Source organism: Scardinius erythrophthalmus (assembly GCF_964197995.2).
Source record: "Scardinius erythrophthalmus genome assembly, chromosome: 3".
Lineage (NCBI taxonomy): Eukaryota > Metazoa > Chordata > Actinopteri > Cypriniformes > Leuciscidae > Scardinius > Scardinius erythrophthalmus.
The window spans coordinates 44,867,432-44,882,284 of record NC_138223.1 but is presented as its reverse complement, the minus strand read 5'-3'; the positions used below and the strand labels follow the sequence as shown (position 1 = coordinate 44,882,284).

Below are 14,853 nucleotides of genomic sequence, written 5' to 3'. Positions count from 1 at the left end.
ACGCCCTCTAGTGTCACAAACAAACATAAAACAACTCAATATAATGACTCCAACAATTACTGAGTACACATCTTGATCTTGCATGTATGAGAGTGTTTGAGAACAGCAGTGAAGATTTGTGCTAATGGTGTATATGGTTGCAGAGTAATAAAAGCACGGTATGCAAAGCTCAGTCTGATCATTCATGATAGTACACCTAAATACTACACTGGCGACGAGGATCAATAATAACGAAAACATCTCCTGGACAGCGGACATTTGCATGTGGAAGAAAGTTCGGAGTGAAAGCAACCGGCTGTAATGTAAGTGAGCCAGATAGTTAGAAACCAGACAGTTAGCATGGCGCTAGCACACAGCCCGTCCGTACCACAGTTCGACACAGAGAGTGAACCCAGCTCTGTCGGACCGAGGTGGAATAAGTGGCTTCAGAGGTTTGAGAACTACACTACAGCTATGAACATAACCGGGGACCCAAGACTGAAAGCCCTCCTGTTACATCTGGCTGGCGAAAGAGTGCACGACATATACGACACAGTGGCGGCAGAGACAGACAAGTATGCAGACGTTAAAACAAAACTCACCGAATACTTCTCGCCCAAAAAGAATGTCCAGTATGAAGTGTACGTCTTCAGGAAAGCTGCACAACAGCCCGGTGAGAATCTAGATGCATATAATACGAGGCTTCGCATGCTGGCAAAATACTGTGAGTTTAGTGACGTGGACAATGAAATAAAGTCACAGATCATCCAAAGCTGCACATCCTCCAGAGTGCGCAAATATGGTTTGAGGGAGGCAAACAAGACATTAAAAGAACTGCTTGAATACGGCAGGACTCTTGAACTTTCTGAACTGCAGTCAAAAGGAATTGAAGAAGGTTCTAATCCCATTACTGCTGTGAATCAAATACACAGAAAAATCCACAAGAAGACATACCAAAAATGTCCGGCAGGTGGCAGCAACACACAATGCAGAAACTGCGGGGGTGAGTGGCCACACAAAAACGAATGCCCCGCAAGGGGTAAACAATGTAAAGCTTGTGGGAAGCAAAACCACTTCGCAAGACAGTGTAGGTCAAAATCACAACACACTGAACAGCAAGCAGAGACACAGGGTTACAAAAAAAGCTATAGAAAGAAAATTAATCAGGTGGAAACACACAGTGAATCAGCTCAACCCAAGTCATCTTCAAGCAGTGATGAATCCTATGCATATACTGTCAACAGCAATAGCAACAGTAAGCAGCCGCTAACACAAATCAAGCTATATGGAGACACAGTGCCAGTTCTGATCGACTCTGGTGCTGCTGTAAACATCATCAGTGAAATGACATACAACAAGCTGAGTATCCAGCCCCGCCTCCTGCACACAGATCTCAGAATACTTGCCTATGGGTCCAAAGACGCACTGCCCATCCTAGGGAAATTCACAGGCTGCGTGGAGGCGAAGAACAAGACGAAAACAGATGGGACGTTCTATGTGATTAAAGGTGATGGCTGCTCCCTACTCAGCTACCAGACCGCTGATGAATTGGGGCTGATCAAAATTATACGCACTATCAGACCTCCCTCAGTGAACCTCACAGTAGCAGATGAGCTTGTGAACAGACACCCCGAGCTGTTTGACGGCGTTGGTAAGCTCAAAGACTTTCAAGTGACACTTCATATAAACCCAGACATACAGCCCACATGCCAGCCACACCGCAGAGTTCCTTTTCATGTACGTCAGAAAGTGGAAGCTGAACTACAGAGACTGGAAGCCGAGGACATCATAGAGGAAGTGACAGGCCCAACACCCTGGGTCTCGCCCATTGTAACACCACCAAAGCCCAAAGACCCAGACAAGGTACGCATATGTGTTGACATGCGCCAAGCAAACACAGCCATCCAAAGAGAACGTCACCTGACTCCCACAATAGATGATGTCATTCATGAACTGAATGGAGCAACCGTATTCTCAAAGCTGGATCTGACATCGGGATATCACCAGCTGGAATTACATCCTAACAGCAGGTATATTACCACATTCACAACACACCTGGGCCTGAGAAGATACAAGCGCCTCAACTTTGGCATCTCGTCAGCCGCGGAGGTGTTTCAGAACACAATCCATCAGACACTTCAGGGCATCGCAGGGGTGAAGAATCTCAGCGATGACATCATCGTCTACGGAGTGACGCAGGCTGATCATGACAAGAGCCTAACAGCCGTGTTCCAGCGACTCAAAGAACGTGGCCTCACACTAAACCGAAAGAAGTGTGAATTCAACAAGACGCAACTAGAGTTCTTCGGTTTCATTTTCTCCGCTGGCGGTGTCTCAGCAGATCCCAAGAAGGTCGACGCCATATACCAAGCCAAAAAGCCGAAGGATGCTGCAGAGGTCAGAAGTCTGTTGGGCATGGCGAACTACTGCTCACGCTTCATCCCTAATTTCGCCACGGTAACAGAGCCCCTCAGAAGGCTCACGAGGAAGAGCACGACATGGCAGTGGGGCGCAGAACAGGATGCAGCACTGAGCACACTGAGAGAGAGTCTCACCAGCGAGACCACGATGGCATACTTTAACCCGAACAGAGAAACAGAGCTCATCGTCGACGCTAGTCCAGTTGGGCTAGGGGCAATACTGCTGCAAAAAGACAAAGAAAAGAAACACGTCATCGCATATGCAAGCCGAGCACTCAGTGACGTCGAGAGGAGGTACTCTCAAACAGAGCGTGAAGCGCTCGCAATTGTATGGAGCTGCGAACACTTTCATCTCTACATCTACGGCAAAGAGTTCACAATGGTGACGGATCATAAGCCGCTCGAACTCATCTGGAACAACCCCAGGTCCAAGCCACCTGCCCGCATCGAGCGATGGGGACTCCGGCTGCAGCCATACAACCTCAAAATAGAATATAGGAAAGGGACTGATAATCCAGCAGACTACTTGTCCCGCCATCCAATCCCAGCACAGACACCTACCAAAAACACCCGTGCCACAAAAATAGCTGAAGAATATATAAGCTTCATCGAGCAGAGCAACACACCAAAAGCGATGACTCTGGATGAAATCAAGTCTGAGACACTCAAGGATGCAACATTACAAAAGGTTAGCGCTCTCATATGCAACAATGCATGGCACACAGTCACAAAAGACTCTGCGCTAAGACAGTATGAACATGTGAAAAGCGAGCTCACAGTGTCACACGAAAATGACATCATACTTAAGGGATCCAGAATCGTTATTCCCTCATCACTTGAGCACAGAGTACTTCAGCTCGCCCACGAGGCACATCAGGGCATCACAAAAACCAAGGCCCTCTTGAGAGAGAAGGTGTGGTTCCCAGGCATCAACCGACGGGCTGAGGAAATGGTCAGAAACTGCTTAGCATGTCAAGCAACCACACCGGAAACGCACACAGAACCCCTACAGATGTCAGACCTCCCTGACACAGTCTGGCAAGATGTAAGTGCAGACTTTTATGGCCCACTACCAACGGGTGAACACCTGCTAGTCATCGTAGATGAGTACTCCCGATACCCCATGGTGGAAGTCATACACTCCACCTCTGCAAACTCTGTTATCCCTGTCATAGACAAAATCTTTTCCATGTTTGGCATCCCCAGATCTGTGAAAACAGATAACGGCCCCCCATTCACTAGTGAACAGTTTAGCAAGTTTGCAGCCTACATGGGATTTCACCATCGAAAGATCACACCACTGTGGCCTAGGGCTGTGCGATATATATCGTGAGATTGTTATGCGCATCTCGTCAGTAAAGCCGGTTCCTTGATTAGTAGTAAATCACCATCACCTGCTTTCAGATGGAGCGGCATTTAGGGCTGAGGAGATAATTAAGTGATTAATTTAGTGATGATTGAACATTATTGAAGACACCTGATGTTAACAAGCAGAATCACTGAAGAAGAAAATCACAAATTGTAAGTTACCATTAAGGTGATGGGTGTTTGCTTTAGTTGGGCTCTAGACCATTATATGTTTACTTTAATATTTACTGTTGTTTGTCTGCTGTTATTGATTTATAACAGTTAAATGAACAAAGTAAAATGTTATCTTATAGTGTTGGTTATGTTTTGACATAATCATGCTGTGATCTGAAAAAGGGAAACTTATTGAGATAGTTTGGTTTAACTTGTTAGCTGCAGTTTAGTGATTCTTCAGCCTATGATTATCAGTACTTTACTTATAATTCTAAATATTTAATAAACATTGTTCTGATCAAAAGACATTCAGATAAATTCATTTAAAACACAGACATCAATAATCAGCCTGTGAATCTCAACAATGGTGACAATAATAAAGCATGTTGCAGTGGCTGCCACCAATCACAACTCATTAATGGCTCCCATCATGCATTGCGGTATGAATAAATTATGATCTGAATTGTCTATGTAATTTACTTTTCCTAATTGAATATTCTGCTCCTCACCATTGTTGAGATGCATAGACTGAATCTTGAAATCTGTGTGTGCCTAAAAGAATGTTTTTTTTTTTAAGCAACTTTTAAGAAATCCTTTATATTATATCAAAAATGCTGGGCATTTATGCAGATTCACTAACCAACAACATAAATCGAAGTCAGAAAGAAGGATTTTAATGAGTTCAGTGATCAAGTTCAAATGATGATTGTCATAATATAACCTACACCATCAGATCACTTTTTTTTTCTTTGTTTATCTGTCAGTTATAACTCAGATACAGCAGCCAAATAAAATCTAAAGTACACATATAATGGTCTAGAGCCCAACTAAAGCAAACACCCATCACCTTAATGGTAACTTACAATTTGTGATTTTCTCCTTCAGTGATTCTGCTTGTTAACATCAGGTGTCTTCAATAATGCTCAATCATCACTAAATTAATCACTTAATTATCTCATTAACTTTAACACTCTTGAGTGTGGACTCATACACTCCCAGGAGTGTTAATTTAAAACTGGAGTTGTTGCTGTGTACAAAGAGCCGTAGTTAACTGACAAGCTGATCCATATCGCATTAAGTATCGCTGGCGATACGTCCGCGATATTAATGCGATATGGCTCAGCTTGTCAGTTAACTACGGCTCTTTGTAGTAAATGCCGCTTCATCTGAAAGCAGGTGATGGCGATTTACTACTAATCAAGGAACCGGCTTTACTGACGAGATGCGCATAACAATCTCACAATATATATCGCACAGCCCTACTGTGGCCCCAGGCAAATGCCACTGCAGAGAGGTTTATGAGAACACTTGGAAAATGCCTCCGTGTTGCCCACATGAAGAACATCCCCTGGAAACAGCATCTCTACACATTCCTGCGTGAGTACCGTTCAACACCACACAGCACAACAACAACATCACCCGCTGAGTTGTTGCTCAAACGCAGGATACATACAAAGATGCCTTCTGTGAGCACACCCACTGGATTGGACAACGATCTCCGCAGGAGAGACCACGAGGCCAAGGCCAAAATGAAGTTGTACTCTGACACTCGCCGACACGCTACACAATACCCTCTCCAACCTGGTGACATTGTGTTGTGCTCTCAACCCAGGCGCAACAAACTCACAGCAGCATACAACCACAAGCCGTATAGAGTAACCACAGTCAAAGGCTCTATGGTCACTGCTGAGCGGGATGGACACAGAGTGACAAGAAATTCATCATTCTTCAAAAAGCTTGACCCTGGCCTGTGTGACACATCGACAACAGAAGAAGATGATGAAGTCACTGCTGACACAGTCCCAGTGGTGGCAAGATACCCTGCTAGGCACCGACAGCCTCCACAGTACCTCAGAGACTTTGTCATGGACTATAAAATGGACTGAGTAGGTACTTAATTGATTTATTATACTGAAGGAATCTATTTGTTTATTTTCATGTCTTGCCGTTGATCACAGACCAAGTGAATGTTTAGTTGTTGATCACTCAAGTAAGTAGAAGAGGAAATAACATAACTGAGTTCATTAGTTAAAAAAAAAAAAAAAAAAAAAAAAAGAAGTGATGTAACATTCAGATCGTACCAGTAAACCTGCACATACTGTTTACGTTGGTATACGTGAGAGGCGGAGGGATATGTTCACTATGTTTGGGAGTGGGAGTGTATATGGTTGCAGAGTAATAAAAGCACGGTATGCAAAGCTCAGTCTGATCATTCATGATAGTACACCTAAATACTACAAGTAGTTTTACCTGTGACGTCAAGCTGAACTCCAGGAATCCCCGTCCATTTTCCGTCCGCTTTATCTGTAGTAAATCTGCAGTAGTAAATGTGTTTATCAGCTTCTGTTACAGCCGTCAAAGTGATGCTGGAAGTGTCTTTATAATATACACTTTTACACTGAATCCCTCTTCTCTTCTGTGGATCTGAACACAGATCAGGTGATTCTCCAACAGTTTTGGTCCAGAAAGCTGTTCTGATCTCATAACCATCAGGATGTGTTAAAGTACAGGATATTGTCACTGTTGATCCCTTTAATGCACAAACATATGAAGGGCTGTAATTCACTCCCCAGTCCTGCAGACCATCAACCCCTGAAACACAGAAATGAGGAATGAAGAGACTTTCAGGTGTTTTTGAAGGAATGTAGAAAAAAATCTCTTTTCAGTTTTGATAATTTTTATGTTAGCTGACAGTAAAACACTCATGTCCGTTTATAAGTGTGAAGAGCTCAATCATCTTTTGTTAAAATATCAGTATAGTGAGTGAAAGTGAAGACTCACCCGCAGTCATGATCACTACCATCAGAGGAAGAGACTTTATGAGAGACGACACCATAGTGACTTCTGCAATCATAAAACTGACAATTATGACATTATGAGCATCATCTATATACAACATCACAAACTCTATTGATAAAGCACATGATGATTAATAATTCACGGTTTATTGAAGGCTTGATGTGAACTGATGATGTTTCTCATGTCAGGCCTCGTGTGTCTAAAGAGCTTCACACAATATTTACACATGAATCTACAACAGATATTGAGCTTCTGGAGTTTAAATCACTTCATCAAATCAACATTCACCTAAAACACTTTTACAAATCGTAGCCCTACTGAAATATTTTAACTCATAAACAATAATGTATAAAATGGTCTTACCGCTCTGAAGTGTCAATGTTTCAGTGTCGACGCCCAAATGAGAAAAACATCCGCAGTTTAAGGCGTCAAACGCTGCAGTTTTCACACTTTATATTGAGCATCTAAATGTTGGTCTTCCTCTTCCTGGTTATGAGTGACCGTCATCTCAACTACACAAGAACAACTGGAGAAGAAATTTATCAAACACACAACAAGCTTAATCGCTGTAGAGCTCAGTATTGTCAGATCTTTGTGAGAGAATATGTGAAAGATGTTTGCTTTCAGGAAGAACAGTGTAAAGATGCTCATCATGTCTGCAGGAGCGTCTGAGCAGCATCTTTACAGCTCTTAGATTCACTTCCTCTTTCTGACACAAACTCTGTGTTAAACACATGAAGCAACACACACACACACACAGAGTCATAACCATCAGCAACTACACTGAGTTTAAGTGGGTCAATGGCAGTTTCTGACAGACGGCACAAGCACTCAGAGACCAGACCGACGACAGATACAGGAGAAATTGTTTTAATGGTCTTCATAAACACTAATACATCACTGATGGATCTATTTAATAACTCCTAATAATGGAGCAGTGATGTTCACTGCAGAGCCAAATGACGTCCAGCTCCTCCTCAGTGGATCTAATGGGTGGAGGGAGAGAGTTATGGGTCGGTTAGGGTGTTGTTGGACTGTCTCGCTCCACCCATTACACCCAAATTACATCCAGAGAGAAGAGCTGGACTTCTCTCTCCACCCACGACTCTGCAGTGAACAGCCTCTCAAAATAGAGGAATTACATCCATTACTCAAATCTTTCCTGCACTTCCATTGACTTTACTGTCATCCAGTGGTCAAAAAGATCCAGTGCACTTTACTGCCATTACAGCAGCTTTTACATCTGACTCTTGACATTAATTGATATTAGAAGTAATGAAAGTTACTAAAGTTGTATTTTCTTCTATATTGTTCACTTTGTGTTTATAAATCAATCATGTAAATAGGACAAGCTAATGTGTGCTTCATATGAATTACAAAGATAATGTATTAAAAATGCACGTATGAAAAATGAATCAAGCTTTATACAGTCAGGATGGAAAATGAACACCAGCCAAATACTGAAACTTTTAGGACAATAGCTGGTTATTTTGCTTCATCTGCCAGTCAATGTGTCGCCAATCCAACATCTCAAATCCTCTGACCAAAAACTACACACAAAAAACAGTGCGAACACGTATCAAACACACTGACTTGTTTAAGATCATCTAAGTCCAGTTTTGATGCCAAAGACAATGAAAAACAAAAACAAAACAAACATTTAATTTGGACTCAAAACCAACTGATAGACTGTAAAATCTGTTATATAATTCATTGGATGATATCAGTAACAGGGAGGCTTAAGACTTGATACACAATAAGAAAATCACATTTAACTGTGACATATTCATATCTAATAGGATGCCATGTCACACATGAAACATATCACCATACCCTGATAGCGCACGTACATCTCAGAAACGTCTATTTGATGTCCGTGTGTTCATCTGGAAGATGTATTTTTTAGTGTTCACTCGTCTGCAATATGTCTCTTAAGAGATTTCCTGTCAGATTTTGAATAGACATTTAGAAAATGTCTGAAGATGTTCGAATGTATTTAAAAAAAAGATTTTTTAAAGATGTTTGTCAGGTGTTTGTCCACAGCAGAAGCTTTCCGGATGAGCTGCTCTTTAATAGACATCTTGGAGACGTACGTGTGCTGTCTGGGTAACGCTTTGGACGGTGAGTAAATGATGACAAAATGTTAGTTGTAAATGTGGTCATTTTGCTCTGAAAGTTCAAAATACTGGAGGTGAAAATGAATCCTAGTGACTTGCCCCCTTGAAGGGCAGTAAGGGAAGTGAACGCCATTTGTAGGGGTTTTCCAAACGAAAGTGAACAACTGGATCCCTTCACGACGGGCCCTTCCACAAGGCCGTTAGTGAAGGGAACTTAATTCATGTCTAAACAGTAAAACAGTCCCATAAATGTGTAAAGGTGAAATCAAGAGGACAGTGAGATGGGAACATGACCTGAGCTGGACTCAAGGCTCCGATCACATGTTCTTTACTTGACTGAGCTGTAGATCACATCCTCAGATCTGGGGACAAATTAAACAAATATGTTAATGTGGCATTTCAAGAGGTGACAATCCATCATCTCAACAACACAAAACAAGAGCTCTGATTAAGAACTGAATGTGTTTTATTTGAGTTTAAATGAGTCGTTTCTCACCTGTTGGCTTCAGACGGATGATGCATCTCAATGCAGTCGTACTCTTCAGTCTTCATGTCTTTGTTCTTGAAGTGATGGACACTGGCATACTGAACCTCTGTAACATCTGCAGAGTCTGTTTCTGTTCGTTTCTTTGCTTTAATGTTGGAATACAGATCATCCCTCTGATTGGCTGATACTAGTGAATACAGTGGATCGTCATTGGTCGAAGCCGTTTCTGCTGATCTGTCAATGTGATCCTCCTGCAGTTTCATCAAATCAAATATCACACAGATATAACAACAGATCGATCATTCAGAAACACAGTGACTGTGAGTTACATGCATGATGTTTCCAGATTGTCTTCATGTCAAATATTTGTCAGTACATGATCTTGTAAGTCTTGAATTTTCTAGTAAATATAATATCCATGTCATTGTAGATTCAGGTATGTATTATTATCAAACTTGCCTGATTTTGTCTGATAACTTCAGCTCCACCGTCTCTCCTCTTCTTCCTGGAGAAAACATGTTTTTGTTAGAATGTAATGAAAAGTAATTTATTGTAAGAAACATTAATTTTTTGATAGTGGTTTAAGTTCAACAAATGTTGCATTTATGTTTTTTGTTTTTTTAAGAATTGAATGCAGGAGCTGCTCAACATTCACTCACTTTATGAACACGATGATGATGATGATGATGATGATGATGATGATGAAGATCAATCCTCCACATCCCGCCACGATCCCAGAAACTGTGAGCAGAGCATCTCTCTGAACCCCTGAAACAAGATGATCATGAAGATCATTTCACACGTGAGACAGATGAAACTGAAAGAGTGTCTGATTATAGAAAATACCTTTAACAGTGAGTGAAACAGACGCTGATCTCTGAGATCCATGTTTATTCTGAGCCTCACAGTAGAAGCGTCCACTGAAACTGGAGTTAAAGCTGGAGATGCTGAAACTCTGTCCAGATCCAACAGCTGAGGTTTCATTCTCCTTAAACCAGCTGAAGTTCAGAGCAGGAGGGTTTGAGTCACTGCTGCAGTTCAGAGTCACTGAATCTCCCTCCACTATTACACCAGACGGACTGACCCACACTGAGACGTTCTGTGGAGGATCTACATGAAATATATATAAAACATGTAAATAATGATTTTATTTCACAAGTGTGGCGCATGCTCTAATGCGATAACACAGTCTGTACCCTCCCACAAATCAAGTCCGCATCTAAGTTTTTCTTCTTTTCTTTTTTTTTGTCCTTTCGTCCAAGTTTGTCGATTGTGTGAGTCTTCAGGACTTGTTATCTTGATGTTTTGAGACGAGACTCCTGTTTATAGTTAGAGCCTGGCCAAATCCAACCTTGGAAAAGCTGTGTGTCGGGTGTGTGTGTTAGTCTTCTTGGTTACAGGTTAAGGAACCACTGGCGTTATTGGAGATTGACTGAGTTGTTGTTCGGGACATGCTGGTGCCCAGCAACCCAAATCTGCTACCTGGAAGGTCACAACGTGCCTAACTTCAGGGTCCGAGTGTCAGCTGCATAATCTATGGAGAAATGTTTCAGTCTATCTGTATATGTGTGGAAAATATGTTTATCAATTTCTTAGCCAATGAGAATCATTCTGCCTGTAAGCAATGACGTAGCTTAGACCTTGGTGTAGGGTATAACTGCTGTGATCTTTGTAACTGTAAGCGGAGCAGCCTACGAACTCCTGTGTGAGTCTTGAAGCTGACTTCTGCTGATGAAACTGCAAACTATCTTCAGTAAAACTTTTCTTCAATTTATTATAATTCTGACTCTGGGTCTTCTTTCAAACATCTGGTCCTTGGGTCCTTAACTGTTAACCCCTAACAATGGGAACGTAAACAATGCTAATACTGCTCACGTACAGCCCCCACTAGGCTCGCGGTCCACAACATCGTCTTCTTGCTTCCACAATATAGACAAATGCTGAAGAGGGAAAAGCCAGACTCCTACAGCATCACCCAGTGGTCAGAGGACACAACTGCACAACTCCAGGGGTCATTTGCATGTACAGACTAGACTAGAGTATTTTTGATGCCCACCTGGATATAAAAACTGAGATAATAACTGATTATCACCAACCACCATTCCACTCAAAACTGTTAGAAAATATCCCAACTCCAGACCATGGATGACCCACCAAAAAAAAAAATCTGAAACTCAAGAAGAAACAACAAGCATTTAATCACAAAGACTGGCTTTCACAGAGAGACATTAACCACTCTGTGAAAAATGAAATCAAAAAGGCAAACCTTGCATATAAGGACAAATTAGAAAAGGATTTCAGTAGCATGAACACCAGACAGGCCTTTCAGAAAGTGAAAATGCTCACTGGAACCACTTCGAAAAGCCAGCATTCCTACATCTACTGATCTCAGCTCATTTACCAAAGACCTGAACAAATTTAATGGCAGGTTTGACACCCTGAACTGCACCACTGAATGTGAAAGACTGCTCAGGAGCCTACCCACCCCTGAACAGCCAAACATCGTCCCTCTAACGGTGGGAGACGTCCACCAGCAGCTCAGGAGGTGCTATACTGGCAAGGCCCTGATGGGATCACTGGGAGGCTGCTTAAAGGACAAAAATGCTCACACAAAAATCACTGCAAAATATGCTTTCCAACAGGAGTTTTACCATTCGTTGTAAAACTGTGGATCTATTTTTCCAAACGTCTCACACCCGTAGATTCTTCCGTTGAGAGCTTGAATAATAAACACTCCAGCCCAGTTGGTGGCGATAATGCACCTTTGCCAATTGCAAGCAAACCACTGGCATTTAATTGAATACACAGAAGAAGCAGAAGAAGAAGCGGCGGAGTAATACCGTACCTCACACAGCCCATCCAATTCAAGTCAATGGAGTTGGACAAAAACTACGATAAAACCTGTTGGAAAGCATCTTTTGCAGCGATTTTTGTGTGAGCATATCAGTGAACACCCCTGACCACTCGGTGAGTTTCACGTCTTTGTAATCGAAAGTTTAATGTGTTTTAGGAAGGATTGTTCCAGTGCACCTATGCAGCCATTCTGGAGGTGGGGGGGGAAAGCGAAATAAACCTAAAATTCTCGGGACAGCAGCATGTGTCCACATTTTTATCTCAACCGTACTATTTCATCAGAAACGATCTGTAAACAGGGCTTTAAGTGTAAAATACCGAACTTGTCCTTTAAGAACTGAGCCCTGGAGCTCTCTCCTGTTCTCCATTCACTCTTCAAAGAGTCACTACAGACAGCAACTGCAAAAATAATTACATGGACTGCGTTAGACTAAACTGGGAAGGGTCATAGCACTTACATATTGTTGTCCTATTGTTAGTTTAACTGCTTCTATTGTTCTCCTCATTTGTAAGTCGCTTTGGATAAAAGTGTCTGCTAAATGATTAAATGTAAATGTAAAACAAAGGAACTTATCCTGGGAACATGTCAAAAACTCTCCACCCCTCACTGCCCTATCTCCATCAATTGCCAGTCAGTAGAAATTGTGGACAGTTTCAGGTACCTAGGCATTATTTTGGCCAATAAATTGAGTTTTGACAGAGACTATCTGTCATCTGTAAACTCAGGACTCTCTCAGTCAAACCACACCTCCTGCTTCTCTTGTACCGTAGTATCATTGAACCCATCCTCCTCCACTATGCTCTCTCTCACCAATAGAAACAAGCTCCTCAAAATCACTAACACTTCCTCAAAAATAATTGGCCTTCCCACTTCCAACTTGTTGTCTCTCATTGACACTGCTAACATTCGTAGAGCAAACACCATAATACAAAACCCCAGCCACCCTGTCAACTCATGTTTCACCCTTCTTCCCTCAGGCCGCAGATACAGACAGCTACCCCATAAAACATCACGCTGTGGTGATATTTTTATAAGTTTGTGATTGACTGTTGGGTCCAGGGTTGCTGGGCAACAGGGGCGGGGTTATAGAGGGACAGTTACAGAGAGACGACTGTGAGTTTGTTCGACTGCGAGTTTATTCGACTGCTGCGTATGTTAAATAAAAGAGACTGAGTTCATCATCAAGTTGTCAGCTCAATATCATGACATGGTGTCAGAATTAAAAGATCCTCAGGCACTCCTCTGATCAGCGAAGGAGAACGGAAGGAACATGTTGAAGTTTAACGCACCTGAATCCTTTGATTTCGCACAGCCAGCAAGTTGGCCGGCATGGAGGCAGCGCTTCGCGCGGTTCAGGATTGCAACGAAACTCGACAAGTAAGATGGTGATGTGCAGGTGAATTCATTACTGTATGCAATGGGCAATCAGGCAGAACCTATATTCAGCACATTTACTGATTAAAATGCAAAGTGCTGATATGCGAAGTGCATGTGATGTAAGTGAATTGGGGCACAAGTTTAAGCACACAAAACAATTCAAGAAACACGCAGGAGGTAAATACAGGAATTCAGACATGAAACAAAGAGAAGACAGTAGCAATGTGGCCTGTTCAAGATGTGCACGTGTACATGACCGTGGGACTTGTCCCGCCCGAGGGAAACGATGCCGTAAGAGTAATAAAACAGGTCTTTTCAAGATTGCTTGTAAAACAAAGACTGTTAAAGAAGTGACCAGTGACAGACACGAAGTCGAATCAAACAACATGTGGTTTCTGGGTTCTGTTTCTGATAGTGCTAACGAGGATGAGTGGCATGTGAACCTTCCAATGAATGGCACTACAGTAAAGTTCAAGATAGATGCTGGTGCTGATATCACAGTTATGTCTGAGCAAACATTTCTGAACCTACCTAGTCGCCCACAACTTACTAAAACACTAGCAGACATCAGGAGTCCAGGTGGCAAACTGGACTGTATCGGCAGATTCTTAGCCTGTACAGAACAAAAGGGACAACAAAGTCAGTTTTTGGACATATGTCGTTAAAGGTCCATATGCTAATAATCTCCTTAGCCGAAAAACTGCCTGTGAAAGTCAGAAGTCACGGATGCAACAGACTGGTGTGCTCCAATGGTGCCGGTGGTGAAGAAGAATGGTAAAGTGAGAATTTGCGTTGACCTTAAGAAATTAAACGAAGCAGTAAAGCGTGAGAGATTTATTCTGCCCACTCTTGAGGACATGGCCCCACAACTGTCCGGTGCATGTGTATTCTCAACGTTAGACGCTTCTAGTGGCTTTTGGCAGATACCATTGGACGCTAGCTGCAGGAGACTCACCACCTTCATTATCCCCGTGGGCCGCTTCTGTTTTCAGAGACTACCCTTCGGAATCACTTTGGCTCTGGAGATATTTCAGAGAGAAATGAGCACTCTTCTTAAAGACCATGCCGGCACTGTAGCTGTGATGGATGATATACTGGTGTTTGGCAGAGATGAGGAGGAACATGATCAGAACCTCAAGGCAGTTTTAAAGACCATCAGAGAATCTGGTCTAAAGTTGAATAAAGATAAGTGTCACTTCGGAAAATCTGAGATTCAGTGCTTTGGACATGTCATCGGAAAGGATGGAATCCGGCCTGATACAAATAAAGTGACGGCCATAACTGAGCTTCCCAGCCCTA

At 42.4% G+C, this 14,853-nt stretch overlaps 1 protein-coding gene across 1 annotated transcript; it reads right to left on the bottom strand.

Annotated features, from left to right (window-relative positions):
- Positions 1–7,574: 7,574 nt before the first annotated feature.
- On the bottom strand, positions 7,575–11,425 carry LOC308687909 (uncharacterized protein; the record flags this gene model as incomplete). Its single annotated transcript, XM_081360733.1, has 7 exons — positions 7,575–9,198; positions 9,333–9,574; positions 9,783–9,828; positions 9,983–10,091; positions 10,170–10,433; positions 11,203–11,286; positions 11,380–11,425. 7 exons carry the CDS (start codon positions 11,423–11,425, stop codon positions 9,165–9,167), a joined length of 825 nt encoding a protein of 274 aa, XP_081216859.1. The 3' UTR covers positions 7,575–9,164.
- Between the last annotated feature and the right edge of the window lie 3,428 nt (positions 11,426–14,853).